At 49.0% G+C, this 20,690-nt stretch overlaps 4 protein-coding genes across 6 annotated transcripts; 1 reads left to right on the top strand and 3 right to left on the bottom strand.

The window, feature by feature from the left end:
* Nucleotides 1–1,539: 1,539 nt before the first annotated feature.
* On the top strand, nt 1,540–8,451 carry LOC112884548. The gene is made up of 10 exons (XM_025949955.1): nt 1,540–1,965; nt 2,905–2,948; nt 3,466–3,553; nt 3,639–3,756; nt 4,673–5,247; nt 5,687–5,945; nt 6,025–6,295; nt 6,611–6,760; nt 7,330–7,803; nt 7,881–8,451. The coding sequence occupies exons 1-10, from the start codon at nt 1,758–1,760 to the stop codon at nt 8,127–8,129; spliced, it is 2,436 nt and encodes an 811-aa protein (XP_025805740.1). The 5' UTR covers nt 1,540–1,757; the 3' UTR covers nt 8,130–8,451.
* LOC112884550 lies at nt 8,424–9,553 on the bottom strand. The gene has a single exon (XM_025949960.1). The coding sequence runs from the start codon at nt 9,115–9,117 to the stop codon at nt 8,830–8,832; it is 288 nt and encodes a 95-aa protein (XP_025805745.1). The 5' UTR covers nt 9,118–9,553; the 3' UTR covers nt 8,424–8,829.
* A 161-nt stretch (nt 9,554–9,714) lies between these two features.
* On the bottom strand, nt 9,715–11,776 carry LOC112884549 (PLASMODESMATA CALLOSE-BINDING PROTEIN 2-like). 3 transcript variants are annotated; one of them, XM_025949959.1, is made up of 4 exons: nt 11,338–11,776; nt 10,508–10,967; nt 10,370–10,400; nt 9,715–10,271 (listed from the first exon to the last, which is right to left on the bottom strand). In XM_025949959.1, the coding sequence occupies exons 1-4, from the start codon at nt 11,338–11,340 to the stop codon at nt 10,028–10,030; spliced, it is 738 nt and encodes a 245-aa protein (XP_025805744.1). In that variant the 5' UTR covers nt 11,341–11,776; the 3' UTR covers nt 9,715–10,027. The 3 variants fall into 3 exon arrangements, with proteins under 3 accessions (XP_025805744.1, XP_025805742.1, XP_025805743.1); XM_025949957.1 differs by having other exon boundaries at nt 10,508–10,933; nt 11,338–11,775; XM_025949958.1 differs by having other exon boundaries at nt 10,508–10,927; nt 11,338–11,775.
* Nucleotides 11,777–16,740: 4,964 nt separating this feature from the next.
* Nucleotides 16,741–18,078, bottom strand: LOC112887267. The gene has a single exon (XM_025953400.1). It carries the CDS (start codon nt 17,929–17,931, stop codon nt 17,032–17,034), a length of 900 nt encoding a protein of 299 aa, XP_025809185.1. The 5' UTR covers nt 17,932–18,078; the 3' UTR covers nt 16,741–17,031.
* Nucleotides 18,079–20,690: the final 2,612 nt, after the last annotated feature.

The raw sequence follows: 20,690 nt of genomic DNA, 5'->3' as shown, positions 1-20,690 counted from the left end.
TATACATCTATGCTAGTTTGGCTGATGTGTATAAATAGAAATACACAAGATTGAGCTCAACTGGCCCCTGCTTGATTTGACTCCACGTTCCACCGCTGGACATATGATATATGCAGGTTGCAAATTTTATATACCTATGTTGTCTATATCATGAATGAGGCTAAATCTCATTTGATCTGATTATTAAGCAGTATAAGCATTACCCATAAAGGAGATGGTAAAGGAGCAATTATTACAAACACCAATATTGAGCAGTATCTCCGAACTAGTAATTTAACATGACAATCGATATCTTCTTAAAAAAACATGCACACTATTTCAAAATGCAATTTTGGCACCACTTATCGAATAACAGAGGCAAAATGTCATATTAAATCCCTAGATTTCCATCCAATTGTCTAAAGACTTTCTATGACACACATGTGGGCATGTGGTAGCACCCATATGCAATTTTTTTTATTTCTCTATATGCATTTTTGATAGCACATATTGAGAAAACGAAGCGAACATTTTTGTTATGTCCCAATATTCCTACTCGGTTGTATAACTACGGATTTTCCATGCATAACTTTTGCATTTCATTAGACATATTTTAAATTGCACAAATTGGGTTAGATGCAAATATTCCTATTACATCCCTAGGTTCCCACCCGGTTATGCTGTCTTGGGACGTGCTATGACGTTTGTGGAAAGTTCTTTTTTCTTATTTGGCTAGACATGCTTTTGACAATACATATTGAGCATCAAAAGCGGTCATTCTTGTTAGGTCCTAGGTCACACCTGGTTGTGTACATTTTTATTACTCTCTACGTCTTATTTGGTTGTGTAGTACAATAACGTGCCATGGCGTACTCTTGCTCACGTTTTTTGTTTCACTGAACGCGTTTTTGACAGCACGTACTTGTTTCATCACCGATCCCTGCCCAGCTGTAACCCAGTGATTCAGAAACGTGGCATGTTACCTATGACAACGCATGAGAAATGGCAAGTGCTTACCATAGGTGTTTCTCTTTCTTCTTTTTTTCAAAAAAAAAAACAGACCAGAGTGATTTATTGAATCCACGATCTTTTCAAATCGGCGTCCACCGTATTAAGTATATGGTTTGAACGATAAAATATCACAAGATCAATGACTTCCGGTTTAATTGAAAGGCAGAGCTCATGCTGCCCCTTTCTCATGTAGAAAAAAAGATTGCAATTAAAACTCCTTTACTAAGCGGCACCCGTCTGTCAGGGACTCGTAAAGCGCGGGCGAAGAGAGTCCGGGTGCAGGAAGCATTAAAGGCCTGTTTGGTATCCTGCCTAAGGTGCCACAGTTTGCCTAACTTTTCTGCCTAAGGTTAGTTCTTCAATTTGGACGATTAAGGTTAGGCAAGTTGTGGCGCCTTAGGCAGGATACCAAATAGGCCCTAAGCCCTCAGGATTTGGGAGGCGCGAGCCTGCAATCCTACGGCGTCCGACAGAGGCACCATCCTTTTTTTTTTGCTTTTCGCAATTCACGAAAGGAAACTCGAAGCCAGCCCCCCGTTTATTAGCTGAGCTCCTGCCCGGGCCGGCCCTCTCTTCCTGCGTGCGTGCGTGGCTTCGGCAATACAGGGTGCGTGGGGGGGGAGCAAGGCGGCGGCGACGAGGGTTTTGCTGCTCCCACACCGCGCGCAGCGGCGACGCCACCGCAGCTCCTCGCTGCCCCGGATCGAGGAGGAGGAGGAGGCGGCGGCGCCTGTGGTGGCTGCGGCAGCGGCGGGAGCGGGAGCGCCATGAGGGGCGGCGGCCGTGGCGGCGGCGGGAGGCAGCCCTATCCGGCGCCGGACGGGGTGGATGCGGCGGCGATCCCGGCCGCCTCCAGGAAGATGGTGCAGAGCCTCAAGGGGATCCTTGCCGACCGCTCCGAAGGCGAGATCTACGCCACGCTCTGCGACTGCGGCATGGACCCCGACATCGCCGTCGAGAGGCTCATCTCCCAAGGTATGCTTGCGTGCTCCCTCGCTTTTTCCCGCTTCACGGGTCGAATTGTTTAGAGCGGATGTTGTCGTGTGATGCTCGTCAGCGCTAGGGTTTGTTTTTCGCGCGGTGATTGGGCGCCGCGGATATGTGCGGCTTCGTGTCGTAACCCCCCAATCTGGACGGCTGCTATTGAATTGTTTCCCAATCTGGTCTGATTCCGCGGAAGCTGTACGCTGTGACCTGTTTTTGCTTGCCAGTTTAGGTTTAACGTGACTGCGTGAAAGCATACCGGGAAGTTTTAGTTCTGTCACGCCTTTAGATTAGTGATATATCCGTTTATTTATTTATTTATTGTCAACAAGCAACTCTTTTTGCATTTATGGATGTGGCTTATGGAACAGATGTGGCAACTTATGATTTAAGGGGGTTCAATTTAGCGCAGAAGTCCTGAACTCCTGATTCATATCCCATTGTAGTCCAGCTGTGTTGCAGAATCCTGACAGCTGGCCCATATATTATGTAATGTCTTGCATAAACATGTCTTTTTATCCTCAGCAATAGGATGGTATTTGAGTTCACTCATGCATTCTCTTATATTTTTCTTGGTTTTTAAGTTTTCTATCTATTTAATAACTTGGTATAGGTGCATTATCTGTTTTTGCTGTTAACTGATACGTACCTACTAATACATATTTGTTGAAAGTGGAATTTCCAGTAAATTCAGTGTAGAGATGCTTTGGTGCCAGTGATCTTTGGGTTCTTCACGTGCTGATAGCCTTCTATTTGTCCTGTTCTTCAATTCTGAGGGTAGATTTGCCTATTTTAAATGCATACCTATGCATCTGGTATTTTCTCTGTTGTCAATTAATCACTGCATTTATGCCTGATGTACCTAAATCATGTAGACTCTTAATTTTTTGTTTATTATTATAACTATAACTTTTTTTCATGTCTATTCAGATACTTTTCATGAAGTGAGGAGAAAGCGGGACAAGAAAAAGGAGGTTAGTAGATGCTTGAATTCCTTATATCCCAGATTTTCTGTAAGTTCACAGTTTTCTTTTCCATCCTTTGATTTTGTGTGAGAGTTTAACTGCAATTTGACTTGACCATTGATTTTGCAAAGCTTGCATTGAATGGAAGCTCACTGTCTACTTTTCCATCTTTTGTTTTTCTTTGTGGGAGTTGTCTTTTTGCTGAAATGTGAGTTTAGGGTCATGGATTATGCAAGCTTGCACCTAATGGGAGACCTGGGTCCTCCCATGCTATGTACTGGCTGATGTATACAGTTGCGTGCCATTCTTGCTTGACAAAGAATTAGCATACTTCTGATAACTGATCAGTTATTAGGTTAGCAGTCGCATTCTATGGTACTTCCTTTGAAATAGATTCATGTATATGCCTATGTTATTACACTCAACAACCTTTCTGTGATCTTTAGTGCATCTTTGCATTTTGATCCGATTCAATGCATGTCATCTGGTTGCCAGTTGTTCCCCTGACGAATTCTATCATCTGTAGACTAAAGCTTCTCAGGAATCAAGACCTCGCTCATTCCAGAAACCTATGTATCGCGGGTATAAGGCTGGTTCTGATCGAAGTGGGAGAGGTAGGCTGCATTTCATATTGTGTATGGAGTTCGTAGTTTTCTCGGTCCAACCACTCTCTTTGTTTTTTCAACAACATGTCAACAGACTCAATGGGCGTTTTCAAAGGCCCTATCAAGAAAGAACCAGAGCTACATGCCCCACTTAACTCATCAGCCTTGGATGTCAAGACAAGCAATCATACAGAAGCTATTTCTGCTACAGGGTAGGGGTACTAATAATTTTGCATAGAGATTATAATCTATGTGCCAATTGTTTAGTTAATGTTTTTCCTTTCTATTGCTTGAGTCAATGTTCTTTCTCCTATTTCATTCTCACCCTTTTTCTTTCTTTATTTCGCATTATTTCTTGTGACTCTTGTTGGGTTTATAGCTAATCTAACCATCTTGCTTGGGACAGGCTTTGTAGTTGTTGAAGCTGTTGCATTAGTTTCAGTCATTACCCTATAATTTTTTATGGTTTTGCAACATTTGTCCATTCTTCTAATAAATTACATCAGAAACAAAGAGATGTTTGGGCTGGTAGGCAAAACCTTAATGGCTTGAGTTTCATCTCTTTCTGTATTAGGGGTCTCTTCACAAAGGTGGATGATAGACAATTTAGGTGCCACAGAACAGAGTGTCAGTATTTTTTGCATATAATCATCAGTTATTTTTTTACTAGTTGTCCTAGTTAACGTGCAATGTGACACAAAAGGTATAATAATAGTTTCATCATAAAAACAGTACTCAAGTTTCATTATATCTTCGTATGTTTCATTAACATATGGCTAGAGAAAGCAATGGTAGAAAATGTTTATTTGATATAGTATTGATGCCCTACTCTACAAGTTACCTGCCACGCAAGTGCAGGGCCTGATACCCTTTGGCTTGATTATTATGAAGAGATCAATCATTTGTTCTTCTCAAACAATGTTCTCTTCATTTTTGCATTGTGGTCTATATTATTTACTGTTCATATCATATCGTAACCATTTTCCAAGGTAAACTGTGACTATCTATAAATTTCGACAATGTACAGATTCACTCATGCAAACTAGTTAAACTTTTCTGATAATTTGAACAAGGTAGCTTGAAGACATCCTTGACAGTCATATTAATGGTTTGTGCTTCTATTTGCAGCAATGTTGCCCAAGCTGATGCAAAGAACACTCAGCCTCCATCTCAAGTGCAGCATGGTTGGGGTGGTATTCCAGGTCGCCCTTCCATGGCTGAAATAGTGAAGATGGGCAGGCCTCAAGCTAAAGTTGGGAGCAGATCTGTTGCAAGTAGCACAACCATGCCAGCTGTTGGTGATTCAGTCATTTCCAATACACCACCCAAGGAATACAACAGAACTGTTGCGCCGGAAGTAGGCCATGGCACAGCAGATAAATTACCAAATGGTGCTATTGAAGTGTACTCTGCACCTAAAGATGCTTCCTCAGTTGACATGTTACCTCCAGTTGATGGAGCAGATACAACAGCTCCTTCCAAAGTTGAAGATTCATCAACTCCGGATGTCAATGAAGATGTCATTGACAAAGACGCAAATTTGGAGGAGGGCAATACAGAAAGTCTGACAATGTCTGAACAATTTTCTGCTTCTGGTAAAGATAAATCGGAATATACTGAAGTTGCCACATATCAGGATTATGTTTCAATAGAGAAAACAGATGACTTTCATTCCAATGGCCTTTCATTTGAGCATAACCAAAGTAAGTCAAAACAAAGCTCATTGTAATTTGTATTTCTGCATGTGATTGGTCAACTTATATAATTCTGAAGGCCTACTTTGTAAATTAAGTAGGAAGCTAGCTTATTTTATTTCTGTGGATGATTTTTCTTTTGTTTCCTATGGTTATCAGTTATTGCACCATCATATGGCTACCATGATGCGAAGTTAGTCAGCTGAAATTGCTTTCTGGAATTCTCCATTTCTATCTGCATGTAAACTTTTATATTGCATTCTTACATGCCACAATACCCCATTACACATTAATTACTGACCTTCTGTTTCATATCGTCATTCTAAAATACTCCTTCGTGACTTGTGGCCCGTGGGTCTCTGGAATTTTTTGTCTTTCTTGTACTTAACCTTTTGGTGTTGCTCATCAATATCTCATTTTTTATTACCGTTTACCCCTTTGATGGCAGATTTGAATAATGGTATGTCTGCCACGACGAAACAATTTGACCAGTTGACGCTGCATGAGGGACCAAAATCATCTGATGATAATCCGGCAGTAATAATACCTGATCATCTTCAGGTTTCAAATGTTGACTGCGCACACTTGACATTTGGTAGTTTTGTGTCTGGTACACTTGATGCATCTTTGACCACAAAGCCTCTTGAGTGTCATGGGGAAGCTGCGACAGTTGCTGATGAGCATTCAATTAACCAGGCAGATATCATGTATGTTTTCTATTTTTTTAGTATTCTTCACCCCCATTTTGTTTTGTACCGCTTATAAGTCCTCTATTTTTTTTTTCAGAATGCATGAGGATGAAAGCAAGGCGACAGCAACTCCGGCAGCTAATGAATATGTTGCTTCCACGACAAACAGCAACATGGAGAATCTTGATGTTACATCATCTGAAGTGACAAGAGCCAATTTCCTGGATGTCACAAACGCTACTGAATATACCCTGTCATCAACCTCAGATTTTGCAACTTCAAGTGCAGCACTGCAAGATTCTGCTCCACACAGTTATCTTCAGGAAAACCGACAATTCCAGAATGTTTCTCCTCTGTCAAACTTTATGGTATGTACCCATGTGTCCCTGGTTCTAACTTGCACTGATATAGCTCAATTGAAAAAGAAAGAGACAAGATGTTTTTATTTCTTTTTTCTAGGAGAGCTGTCCATCATTTCATTAAGAAGAAAAAAAGTACCAAGATGTGCACAACACACACCACCCCACACAACCCACCCACACATTCGAACACAACACACCCACCCTTGAACAGACACTTGAGTGTATGCCACACCTTCCTAAAAGGATTCACACAAAATTATCAGTTTATTCACACTACTGTTTTTCGCTACTAACAGCTGTTTTATTACTCTGTATCTGCAGCAAATACAAAATGGTCTCCTGCCACCCGCAATCCCGCCATTGCGTGAATTTGATCCAGCGTTTTCACTATTGCTCACTAACCCTCCTATGATGCATGGTACGACGTCATCGTCCATGAACAATGCAACGGTTTCTACGCAGCCCCAGGAGGTACACATCTCACTGAATCATGTGACTTCATCTTCATGTATGCTTTTCGGTAGCCATGTATTTCTTGCCAACTTCGTACATTCTATCTTGCTGGTTATGTTACCTGTAGGTAATTGATGTTGCTAGGTAAACTAATCAGCAAAAGTTGCGATCTGGAAAAGGGTAGCATATATTTCCTTCTTTTTTTGTTGTTGACAAACTAAATGTCACAAATAGGACCCAGAGTTTGCTATAGAGAATGTGCCTTTCTTTCTGTTGTATTGGTTGCCAATAGTCATATGATGTGAACTGGTGGAACATTTGAAATTTTTGGCAAAAGATGAGGAAACGATGCATAGAACTTAGTTACCCTGCTATCTGATCATTTCCTAATCTTTAAATTTGTCATGGTACCGGTAAATGTGTTAAATAATGTGGTGCTAGCGCGATAAGTTTCCTTCTCTTAACTCTGCCACCTGCTCCTATTTATGCTAAATACGTCATGAGCAAGCTTATTGTGTATTGTTTATCTTCGTATTGAATCCAACAAATATATTTCACGTTCTTAATTGTGTGTTTGATTCTTGCAGAGTGCCAATCCAGTTGGGTTACCCAACCCTCAACTGACTCAATCTCAGCCAAGCACCAGCATTGCGTCAGGGCCTCCTCTCCCTCAACATCTTCTTCATCCCTATGCTCAAGCAACTCTTCCTCTTGGGTATGCAAGCATGATTGGCTATCCATCTCTGCCACCAAGTTATGCATATATCCAGCCTACTGCTTTTCAGCAACCATATATGAACAATATGTTCCACCAAGCAGCCGCTGCAGTTCCCAACTCGAGTGTGAAATACCCTCTACCACAGTACAAAACTCTAGCTAGCTTACCACAGCCAGGTTCTCTGCTCTCGAGCTATGTTGGTGGTTTTGGAACTGCAAACAGCATGCCTGGAAATTTCCCTGTGAACCAAAGCACAGCATCAGCGACCACAACTCTTGGGTTCGATGGATCAGTGCCTCCGCAGTACAAAGATGGAAATCAGTTTATTTCTCTTCAGCAGCAGGTAACTATATTACACCTGAGCTATGCATCCAAGATGGGCATTTATGTGATCACTAATTTTTCATTTGTTGCTGACAGAATGAGAACCCTGCAATGTGGATGCATGGAGCTGGTTCACGAGGAATGCCCCCACTTGCAGCCAGTACCATGTATGGCTATCAAGGGCAGAGTCACCAGGCTGGGCTTCGGCAGGGCCAGCTACCTTCGCAGTTTGGCACCGCGCTTGGGCAGTCACAGCCTGGCCTGGGCCCAGAACACCGAAACCCCAGTGATGGCAACCTAAGTGCTGCTGCTCAGGCTAACCCAATGTGGCCAAATAGCTACTGATCGATCCCTTGTCAACTTTGCTGAAGGCGGTCCTGTTGTGCGCGACGCCAGAGATGGCATCCAATGGCTTTTGGCCTGATCCAGGCAGATGGATAGCAGCTGTGTACATGAGTTGCTATCGGGACATTTTGAGAGGCCCGAGAGATATATGTTCGAAACTTATAGCGTTTCTAGGATATGGGCAAGGTTGTAGTTCGATCTATTTATTGAAATTCTGATAGAAAGGAATCGTTTTTTCTATTTTATTTTTTTTCCTTTTTGCGGTTTACATATCTTGTGACAATAATCCTGAAATATCTAACACAGCAGCACCATTAATTTTCGAGGAAGCAAAAGAGGAGCCAAGATTTACATCACCAGCACTGCGTGCCTGGCTTATTTCGCCTGCTTTGCTAACTCATTGCCAAGACTGTCTCATCCAATACCCAGACTGTGTCTCATCCATAACCAAGATCGTGTCTCATCCATTACCGTGTCATTCAGTAGTCTATTACTATGTGAATCTTGGGAAAAATCCATGAAAAAGCTATGGTAGGCTCTGACCAGGCGACAAGTCGTTTTACTTTTTGTGTATTTACATGTTCGATTGCACGCATGACAGACGTAAAAGGGGGGCAAATACATCATTTGGAGTGCAAGAACTGACGATCGATCCTAAGACATGAAGCCGAAGCGCACGATGGATCTTGGTCCAGGCTTGTCACAAGCGGAAGCCGAAGCGCAGGAAGAAGAAGCAGAGCTTTGCGAGGACGATGATGGACTCAATCACCCACAGCAGGTGGAAGACGACGTTCTCGTACAGGATCTGGAAGAAGTCGACGCGCGGAAGGCCGCCAGTCCCGAGCCTCCGCCGGCGCAGCGCGGCGGACAGCGCCCGGACGCGCAGCGTCCACCGCGGCGACGGCGACTGCTGCTGCCCACGCCCCCCGGTCGGGGCCGCCATCGCCAGCTTCTTCCGCAGCCACTCCCGCTTCCTCCCGCCGGCCATGGGGAGGTGGCCGGCCGATCGGCTGGCGTCTCCGAGCTCGATCTCTACTTCAACCTGAGTACCTGATCCTGTGTGGAGGAAAATTCTTGCTAGGCTGGCTACTCCGCCTCGAGCCTTTTATGTTGGAAGGTGACGTGTTCTTGCAGCCGCGTGTTGACGAATCGTTGCACCAGTTTCTATAGTTTGGGATATGATATGCGAGTGGTTGAGACCAGGCGGCAAAAGGCTTGAAGATTAGCTACCCATCCGAACTGGTCAGGTCAAATTGCAACACACGACAGGCGCAGTGCTAACGAGCCCGGTAGCTTCCTGGGAAGATCGCAGGAGCGCTGTGCTGACGACGGCGCGAGCTTGGCTTATGTAACTGGCCTTGTGCAGTAAGAAGGATAGTGGAGTGAGTGCTTTGGACTTAGACTCGAGTAGAGGCGTGTCGCCAAGTGCCAACGGCCCAACAACTGCCAGACTAACGGCTAACGCATGCGTGTGCCCTGGCCGCCCGCCGGCGTGCGTAGCACCCGTGCAGCTGCAGGGCGCGGCCGGCGCATGGCTGCTTCAGGCAGGTGGAGGCTCCCGGCGAAAGAGACGAAGCGCGATCAGTATCTCAGTAGTACAAGGGCTACTATCTGTCAGTCTATCTTTACATATCTGAGTACTGACAAGGGCAACACTACTGCCAATCTGCTCGGCGTCACTGATCTGCATGACTGCATCTGCTCTTCCGATCCGGCAGATTACTTGTACATCGCCTCTGCATCCTCTGCGGCATCAAGTCATGGCGATCTGATTCCCACCTCACCTTCAGCCTTAAAGACTTCACCACCTTTGACACCTGGACGTACCGCGACTGAACTTCCTGCGGTGTGCACAGTACAACGGCGACGCGGCGGCTTAGGCTACTGCGTGTGGAGGTTCAGCCGGCCAGTGTCATTGTTGCGATCAGGAGGCACGTCGCCAGCGACAGGATCGTCGTCTTCTTGTTGCCGGACACCGTCACCGCGGCGCTGATGTTGTCGCCGTAGTCCGGCGGCGACATGGACCCGTAGAGCGGCGGGGAGTTGCCGTATCCGACGGGGGGAGCGCTCCCGTACCCGCCAGGAGGAGACCCGTAAGTTGGCGTCAACGGCGTCGACGTGTTCAGGACAGAAGCGCCGGTGCTGTCAGTCAGAGAGTTCATAAAAAACCAGAGAAATCATCAGCGCGTTAATTTTTAATTTTTGTTTGAGTTTCGGTCGAGCTAACTGCTAGAATCTACCTCGTTGATGGATACTGACATGTCGAAGTACCTGCGGATACGATTGGAAAGAACCGGATGAATATCTAAGCAGAAATTTCTTTTTCTTTAATCAAGATGTATTCTGGAAGGAGCTTGCTGATGGTTACAGTAGTTTACTTGGGTTGGTGCTGGTTAGGACGGCGGTGCCGCCGAAGTCGCAGCTGGTCTGGACGGGATTCTTCTGGTAGTAGCTGTTGAAGGCGTAGGAGGCGTGGTCGCGGACGGTGTCCGGGTTGAAGCAGCTCCCGCCCTGCTGGATGGGGGAGCAGTCCGCGCCGCCCTGCCCGCACGCGTAGTCCAGCGCCACCTGCAGCGCCGTCGAGCTCGCGCTGGGGCTCGCCACGCACCAGCTCCCGCCACCGCCGCCGGCCAGCGACGGCGCCTGCGTCGCCGGCGTCGCGGTGGGCATCGCCGTGGGCGTCGTGACCGTGGGGGTCACCACCGGGACGGTGGCCAGGGGCGAGGTCACGTCCCGCTCCAGCGTGTCGCTGGCGCGCCCCAGCCTGGCGTGCTCCGGTCTCTGCTCGCTTCCCCTGCCTGCAGCTTGAACCAAATCACCATCTTTCACTTCCAGTACCTGGATGAAGCTTTCGCCTTGTGCTTAGTTTGATTTTAAGTACCGTAATTCCCCTGGCGATTTAAAAAAACAAAAGCAAATATTTGTTTCGTAGTTGATCCTGATAAAGTGGGTGTTTGTCTGTTGTTGCGACTTGTGACACGACACTCTGCTCGTCAGCAGCAGCAACCACGTCGGACTTTAATCAAGTGACTAAGCAAGCAAAAGACAAACACACGATCTCCAACCAGAAACAGCGCATCTACGTAATCACACAGAAAATTCTGTGCTCTCTGTAACCAACCAGCTTTGCTGTTCAAATCCAAGTTCGTTGCAAGTGACATGCCAATCAAGAAGCTACAGCTGCGAGACAGCGTGCAGTTGAACTCACCATGGCAGAAGATGAGGACGGCGAGAAGAGACGCCAGCCAATGGACTGGCCTCAGACCTTCCATGAGCCTAGCCCCCTCGCCTCGAGCTCGCCCGGCGCCTGACCACTCCGAGCGAAGCTTGCTCAGCTCTGAGCTCTGCCTCGAAACAAGGTAAGTGCCTACCAGTAGCCGGCAGGGGTGTGCTGATTCAGGAGCAAGTGTAAAGTGAGCTCGCCAGCTGCTTCTGCTGCTGCCACTCTTCTACTCACTGCACCTATCTGCAGAAGCTGCTGGTGTGCAGAGTGCAGACGCAGTTTCTTCAGCACACTAATGAATTCGCAGGCCGGGTCGGGGAATAAGAGGAAACTTGGGCGGGGAGACTGCTTGGCCAGGGGCTTTAATCCGCGGTGCTGGGCAATAGATTAAGACAAAAGGAGTGGGAAAGTAAAAAGGGTTGGGTGAGTTGGGAGGTGAACGAAATGAGAGGACAAATTCTTGATGCTATGTGGTGGGGTACGGGTATACTGCCCTCATGATGGCGAATTAGCCGCCATGATGAGCCATGGATTCCCGTTTGGTGCAGCCGGGCACACACCGGGATTAGATTATCTTGTAGATCGGAGCGAATTTCTTCCAGATTCGTGTGCGAATGTGATTCCTTGCTTTCTCCTGTGCAAGTACATGCTGAATCATGTACTACTCTATACCCTGTATTGCAACGATCATGTACGTATCCGAATCACTGTACTCTGTACCCTGCTTCTCAGGTCATTGTGCACACTGAACTGCTTCAACCCCGTACTACCATAGAGATGTCGAGCTCATCGTTTCCTGATGGCACGCACGTTGCCGTTACCCGTCGAACAGGTTGGTCTTGATCGAGTTCGCGATAAGTTGGTAAAGACTAAAGAGAAGGAGACCAGCTTTTCATCTGATGCCGTCGGCCTGCCTGCGTCTCCTTTCTACTGTGCAAAGCCCAGGGACTAGCCGATAGATCAGCGATCACAGGGCGTACAAAAAGACGCATCGAAACGGAAAGCGCCTGAGCTGGAGCAAGCCGATGACTCCATCCAGGTTCTCCGCTCCACGCTTTGCATCTCTTTTTCGCGCTTCTTGAGCGGAGCAGAGCCGGACCGGCCACTGAAAAAGCTCGGAGATTTGCCTTTTGTCCCTCGAGCCGAGCCATAGGTCCAGGGCTAGCCGGCGCCGCCTAGGAGTAGTAGAAGAAGAACGTGGTCGCCACTCGCCACCCGCTGAAGCCTGAGCATCCGATGAACAGTGGGGTCAGCTAAACCCAGCAGTGCCACGAGTAGATGCAAAGCCGCACTAGGCTGGTGTAAAGCCAAGGAATCTGTCGCCAGTCGCCACTGGCCGCTGGGCTACTAGAACCCTACTAGAATGTTTCCATGGAATGGCCGAATTTCTCAGGTGCAGAGACTTCGTATGGAAACGGGAAACTACTAGGAATCAAACTTTTTTTGGAACAAAAGAAGGATGATGTTGAGACTTGGCGCAGAGGAGTACTGCAGTCTGATTGAATTTGCCGTGGAAGCAAGAAGCAAGCGTTCTAGTCATGGCGTCGTTAGTGGGCTTTGGGTGTGGCAGTCATAGTCGTAGCTCGAACAGGGGGTCCAACACTAGTGACGAGACTAGCAACTTGTTTGCGAATTTTAAAAGCTGTCGGAAGGAAAGTTTGTGAATTTTCGTCCACGCCTAGGGGCAGGCAAACAAAGCCGCTGCCGCCGCATCCTCCCCATTTTATACTAGTGTCGTTTGCTTGGGTAGTGGTCTGGAGCTCCCTGCCGTGCTCGGGATTGCTGATAACACTATGGATGGCGCGATGATTGCTTGGGGATAATGGCAATAGCCCGCGGCTTAGACCAATCATCAAGTAAAGACCAAATGACGCTTTGCCTGAGCAGATTTGAGCAGAACTGAGCCAAATGAGAAAAATCAAAGAAGACATACATGATTGGGCCAAATGAGAGCAGAATTGGGCTCCGGTGCTGATAGTTTCTCCTCGGCCCAATACAAGTTGGCCACGGCCCACGGATCATAGGCTACATTGTGGCCCAAAACCTTTCGCTCCACGAACTCATTTCATATCGACCCTCGTCTTCAACCAATTCAGGAAACTGCAGCCAACTTCCATCACTTTCCATGAGATCAAGGCAGCTCATCGATCAGATCATCCAAGCCGATAAGGAGATAATGCCAATGTAATAGTAATTCTGTTTGTATCATCCACGAGAGCCACGCCGTCCGGTTCCCAGGACAGGACTGCAAAAAAAGTTGGGGGCGAACCTGACAGCAACTGTTGGAGCTGATGAGCCCAAGCCAGCTACTTGTTCAAGTGATTGGCACGATGCCCATACCCTCCTAGTTCCATGAAAGACAGCAATTGTTCGTTAAAAAGGAAAAGGTAACAAATCCATGGAAATGCTGCTGCAGACCAAAGCAATGCAAAGTAGTAAGTCGCCGGCAGCTAAACTCAAAGCCGTCACTCGATCGACAGCAAAGCTAGAGTTCAGCTACCCAGCCTCAATCCTCTCAACGTCTGGTCCAGCTGAGCAGAAAGCTTGGCGCGTCACCGGCGACGGCGACAGGAGTTCGGCATCGAGATCGGCCCTGCAGAGGAAGTAACTCGCTTCTCTGTAGTCTGCACCACTGCCTCATGCATTATCCAGGTCAGACCTGTAGTTGCAACCAACGGCCATCCCCGCTTCGGGGAGAAAAATGATAGCGCTTTTTTGATTCCGGTGGAGAACTGAACGGGTGTGAATGACCCACTGTTCTTCGTGCTGGCCCTACCTCCAATCAGTTCAGAAACTCAACCCAGCATCTGTCAGCTTCAGTATGGACCGAAGACAATAATTCAATCCTCCTTTTGATCCAAGCAAATAATGCCAACGCCTTAATCCTGTTGAGACCCATGCAGTTTTATTCGGAGAAAAAAAGGAAACAGAAATACAGGCCCATACAACGAAGCAAAGACCGGGGTCCTGTCTAGGTTCAAAACATTTCTGGATTTTGGGGGAAAAAAACTACGGTTACATAAAATGCTCTGATCTTTTCTGAAAAAAAAGACCATGTCCATGAGATGATTCGAAACAATAAATCTAGTAGTTTTGAACGCGGCACGATAACTCCTGGTTCTTGGAAACTACTGACAACCCCTGAATCTGCATACCATCTGCAACGCAGTCAGGCAGTTGGTTTAAGCAGAAGGTGGTGTTGGTTCCAGGACAAGACTGCAGAGTTGGCTGGCCGCCACATGACAGGCACCAATGGGAGCTTACCCAGCCTCAAGGACCCAGCAACTCCAGCATCAACGCGCTCAGCCACTTGTTCAGCTGCTGATTGACAGCATGCTTGACACTTGGGACATCCCCCCCCCCCCCCCTCCCCACAAGTACATGTGCCTCGGTGAGAAACCCATTGCATGCTCCGGTGACATGATTGTTTGCTGAAGCATCCTCAGCCAAGAACCTTTTGCGTGGCAGCCAGGGCGACAACACTGACCGGGGGGGAAGTGCACGGCAGTTTTTACGCGGCTCACGGCCGCTTACAAGCAGTTTTCAGAGGTTTCGCGTCCAGGCCTGAAAAATTCTACGATCTACAGCTAACGGCGACTACTCGGCGTTATTGGGTAGAAGAAACAGAGATCTGAATTTGACAAGAGGGACACAACACAATCACACAAGTGGCGCGCTTTTTCTTCACCTCAACATACTCCTCGCTCTCCCGGTGTGGCGGAGTTACCACCCAAAATTCAAAGCCATCCTGTGTTCTATTTCCTTGCACACCTCCTCCTTTGTTTTGGATTATTTTTGTGCTGATTGAATCTTCTCTGCATCTCTCAGGAATAATCTACTGTATATTGACCGTATTTTGCTCCAATGATGTCCTGCTGTGTGCTTGTATTATTGCTGTTGTTTATTCTCATCCAGATGGCGTGCGTATGACATGGATGCAGCCATTGACCACATGCATGTATTCCGTTTCCAGTGGAGTGGGGGTGTGGCATGAGGGTACAAGAAACGCAAGTTGCCGTGTAAGGAACTGAGAAAGAGAAGGGAGAAGGAAACGAGCAAGAACAGCTCACATGAGCTGAGTACAAACTGCAAATTGCTTGCTCTCATGGTCTCATGCATACCATTCTCCTCTTCCCACAAAAAAAAACCAAAAGCTTTGCCAATGGCGCAAGGGCAAAATCGTACAGCCGTTTTATCGGGGAAAAAAAACGTACAGCCATAGCAGTTACCAAGTAAACGAGACTGACAAACAGAAAAAAAGCGGCATTTTCAACAGTAAGGGTTATCGGAGTCCACTTGGTTCGGTTCGAAGTTTCCAGAGCGTTGACGTCGAGGGCTGCAAAACTTCATGTTCTTTAGATTACGACGCACATCAACATTCATAGAAGGAAAAAAGGGCGCATGTGTGATGTCGAAGGAAGGAGCGATAAGTTGAGCATTCGTTTCTGAAGAAACGGAGTCCATTGGCAGTCACGTTCATGCACGAATTTTCCAGCGGGATGAACAGGAACCTTTTCTGGGGCCACACTACACTAGCACCCATCTCCCTAGCTAGTTTATTGTCCAATGCTGTCTTGCTTCGTTTCGGCGCTTATCTACCAATAATACGGCTTTCTCTTTGTACTGAACAGTGGTTGGCGTCAATGATGTACTCTTTTTGTATTATTGTCGCTGTTCCTTTCTGATCCAGAACTCCACATGGCGTCTGACTTGGATCCATTCAGTGATCACAACTCATCGAATGCAGTGTGCCGACGGCTCAAGAAATGCCGCAACTTGCTCTAAAGAAACTTGGGGAAACGAGGTACCGAGAGCAACAGATACGAGCATCCCGTTTCTCAGAGCAGGCTGACCTGCTCGCGCTCTCGAGATGCATGCACATCACGGCACTGTTTCTCCCTTCAGGGATCGCCGGCGAACTAATCAGTGGCTGCGGGCATTGTAGCTGAAATTCCAGAGCATAGTCGCTTGTTCGATCGCGTTTCCTCCGTTCATTTTGCTCGCAAGGAGGCAAACCGTTCAAAATTTGTGCGAATTCTTCTTGCTCGCAGGCGACGTCGGCATCTTTGGTGCAAAACTGGGCGACTTTTTGCTTGGGTGTTTTTATGGAACATTCAGCTGCTACCACAGGAAGAACGAGACAACCGTGGGATCACACCTGAAGTGACTCCAGCCTTCACGCAGGCCTCCCGTTTCTTCCCCTTCTGCTACGCTGGGAAATATCAGGTCCGATCATCACCTGCAAGCCACGAACCAAGGATCATCCGCTAGTGACAGTGATGGATAGAACGGGTCACCAGCATCAGGGCCCCCTGCGTTTCGTCTGGTCACAAATCAGGAGCCCTGGAACCTTCCTCGTATCATTATCAGCAACCACGATCATCCACGTAGCCAACCAAAAATCTTTTGCTCACATCACATTGGTACGATAAATCATACTAGGATCATTACAAGCAGCAGCGTATGAAACCACGGCGACAGCGACCACCCACTCACCTCCGGCCACGATTAGGGCCGCGGCCATGCCCCACCCCGCGCTTAACCGCCCGCTATTGGCGGGTTTAATATTAATATACACCGGGCGCGGCGCACATGGGCGTGTACAATACCGGAACTGCCCTTCGCTTCGGACCGCCTCACGTTGCCACGCTGGAACCACGGGTGGCGTCCGGCGTGGAGTCAACCAGCGTGGTGGCGGCGGGGTCCGTCCTGCCCCGTCGACGGCGTCGCCGCGCGGTAGGCCGCGCAGGCGTGGCGGGCCGGCGCGCCGAGCGCCGCGTCCACGGCGGCGTCGCTCCACCGGTCCCGCATCGCCCGGTTCAGCCGGGCGACGAAGCCCTCGCGCTGCCGCTCGAGGTGCCTCAGGAACCGTGCCGACATGCACCGGCGTCCCCCGTCGTCCGACGACGACGACGACAGAGGCGATGCAGACACCTCGGCGGCGGCGTCGCCGGCCGCGGCGGAGGCGAGGTACTCCACCATGGCCTCGGTCAAGCGCGCGGGGGCGGCCCCGCGGCCGTCCCACAGCCACATGCGCGCGACGGCGCGGCGCACCGCGGCGGCCACGGCATCGGCGGAGGCTGTGCCGGTGCTGGACAAGAGCGCGGGGCTCAGGGAGATGACGTACTCTCCGGGCGCCGCGGCGGCGTCCACCGTGGCGGCCGCGGTGAGGTTGTGCCCGGCCATCTTGACGGTGACGCGCCGGACCTGCTTGCGCGGGAACGACGCGTCCGGGAAGAGCGCGCGCTCCACGCCGCGGCTGGCGTACTGCAGGATGCGCTCGGCGCGGCCGTTGGACACGAGGAAGAGGTCGAACCGCTGGCCGGCGATATCGCCCCGCGGGGCGCCGGCGCTCACGACGTCGATGCCGAAGCCCTTGGCGGCCTCGTTCTGCGCGAACAGGGACGCGCACGCGACGGCGATCACGGCCACGACGCGGAACACGATGCTCTGCGTGGAAGGGGAGGAGGAAGACACCCGAGGGGCCCGAACAGCGTGGACGGTGATGTCGTCGATGTCAACAGAGGAGGACGAAGAGGCGGCGGCGGCGGAAACGGGGAGGAGGAGAGGAGCCTCCATTGCTGCGGTGGAGCACGGCCGGGGAAAGACCGAGCCTTTCCTTGCCGGTGCTTGTAAGCAAGGGAGCCGACGGGCGAAGCGAGAGTGGAACTGGCTGCCACGATAATGCAAGCGGCGCGGGTTATTTAACGGCAAATGTTTTGGCGTCCGAATGAATGAATGATTCGGTTCGTGTTAGGTGCGGTTGCCGTCCGGTAGTCAGTTTGACAGATTTTTCCGGGACGCGTCCAACAGTCCAGGCCAAGGCAGACAGGGTTTCATCAGAGATAATGGCCAAAACTAAGTTGCACTTGACCGAGGTACTCCACTTAGTTTTGTCTTCTCTGCAGAGAGATTTACAATTTTACAGTGGATCTATCTGTTATTTGGCTAATTGCTTTCAGCGAAAAAGTTACTCGACAAAAAATTGACTGCTAAAACCTTAGCTATCCACGTGCAGATGAGAAGCTACTAGCTAGGCCTAGGCGTATGAGGTGCTGAGCAATCACTTTCTCTGAAACGCAACTATCCATCAAAACTCTGTCTAAAACCAGATAAATTCAGAGGCAATGCACAGTTTTGTGAGCAAAATTCTCAAAACTGCATTTTTATCTCTGGTTTGTGGCTAAAACCCGCCGTTTGGTCAGATAAATCCCATCATCTGAGCTAATCATCGCCCTGCAAAACAAAAGGAGTTTCAAAGCTCAAAAATTTCAGACCATTGCGGATATTTTCACCCCGGAAGCACCACACACACAAACCCACTGGCCAGCCACCATCACGCAAATGATGCCATGCGTTCATCCAACCACCGTCTAGCTCTCATCCTCCATAGAAATTTTTTATTTCTTTTCACGACGTTCACGATGCATCCGACCGGATCTTCGTATTAATCATCTTGATCGCAACCCAACTTTTCTTTACACTTGTACGAGCAGAGCTCACTCATTTTTTATGGATCCCGTCCCTTCTGCACCTGAGCCCCCGGAAGAAAAAAATCTGACAGGCCGGCCGCCGCCGCGCGACCTACCTACCAGTTCCACGGTGAGCGGAGCCGCCGCTTCGGCACTCGATCGGACACGGCGGCGATCGAGACGACAGACTGCACGTTGAGGTCAGCGGCGTGGCCTGCGCCGCCGCACGCGTGTCGCCGGCGTCCAGCACCATCGGTGGTGACGCTAACTGCAGGCTGGAACGAACGCGGCCCGTCGGTCGACCCCGCCGTAAGACGCGGTGGTCGCCGACGAGCGACTGAGGCTGTAGTACACCACGCCTGCGCGCATCGAGAAAGAAACTCAGGTCTGTTTGAGCTGAGCAGCAGGGGATTCCGAGGACTGGTGGACGCCCATGGCTTGGTGGTCCAACGGCAAGTCAAATTCGAATCAGAGTTTCCTTGAATATTTAAACAACTATCTATTTTAAATCAGCTGAACACAGTACTGCCAAGATTACTGAACCTCAACAGTTGACTTGCAGAAAAGGAAACTAATCACATATGAAGTGCTGACTGCTGACTGGAAACTAATATTCAGGCATATGAAGTGCTGACTGCTGAAATAAAAGCCTGAAACAATCACATGCTCTGAAACATGCACCTGTGATCAGAACTATGACTCTTGAATCAGAGACCTTCTGATCAAAGTTACCAGTAATGCATGTCGTCTCTGATATATGAGTCAAATCGAAAGTGGATAATCGTTGTCAGGTTGATGAGTTCAGCGGAGTACTGCAGTCTACAAGGATTGATGATCAATTGTCCAAAGCTAATCGTCATGTTTTCAACCCTCAGAAGTTCAGAACTACAACAGAGAAAGCCATCGGCCATTTTTGCACAAGATCACAACCAAATCTTCTAATTGATCATCGTGATTTCAATGCATCTTTGCCTTTAAACATGTGTAAACAGAGCTCACTCAATTCTTTGGGGATTGCATCAATTCTGTACCTGAACGCGAGGGGGCAAAAAATTATTTGCCGGCCGTTTCAGTAGCAAACGGCCAGCACCGACCACGAGGAAGAACCCATGAGAGCTCCGTTCCTGCGGCACGCGGTGAGCGCAGCCATCTTTTCCGCCTTTGATCTGCTACGGCAGGTACCGAGAAGAAGACAATATCGATGCGCCGCAACTGACAGTGGAGGCGAAGCGCTTTCAACGCGTGCGCTGGTGTCGACACATGCCGGCAGCGGCGGCGGAGGCGAACCAGGATGCCGTGCCGGTGGCTAGCCGGCTCCCAGATAGGCACCCGATATGGGCGAGCTTGGACGATGGATGATGGTTCGGGATGTATGGAGATGGCATCGGCGGCGTTCGCCGGTGGCAGCGCTGCCCCGCCGGTCGCCATGTCGCCGCCGCAGAGTTTTTACAATTACCACCTTAAAGTTTTAAAAAACACTCTATTCCAGATCGCCATCCTAAATACACCCCTATTTTGGATAGCGACCAATGACCATTAATGGTGATCCGATTTTTTCAAGAAAGGCCCCTGTTTCGGGTTAGCTTCTTTTCGTTCTCCCCTCGTCCCGGTGATGGCCGACCGCGGCGGCGGCCACACCTCTCTTCCGGGGGCTGCGCGCGTCCAGCCACCTGCCGCCGGAGTGGGCGAACGGCCGCGGGCACGACGGGCGCACGCCGCACGGTGTCCTGCACTCGGCTTGGAGGCATCGGCGGCCGCTTCGTGAGCGTTCAGTGTGCGCCCACCACAAATGCATGCACTGTCAGCTGTTTGACTTTAAAGCAACAAGCAGTCTTGAATCAGGGTGCCTCGTGTAGCAACAAACAA

Source organism: Panicum hallii, chromosome 3, assembly GCF_002211085.1.
Source record: "Panicum hallii strain FIL2 chromosome 3, PHallii_v3.1, whole genome shotgun sequence".
In the NCBI taxonomy this organism is placed as follows: domain Eukaryota; kingdom Viridiplantae; phylum Streptophyta; class Magnoliopsida; order Poales; family Poaceae; genus Panicum; species Panicum hallii.
Note: the sequence above shows the minus strand (reverse complement) of the source record. Positions and strands in the feature narration are given on the sequence as shown.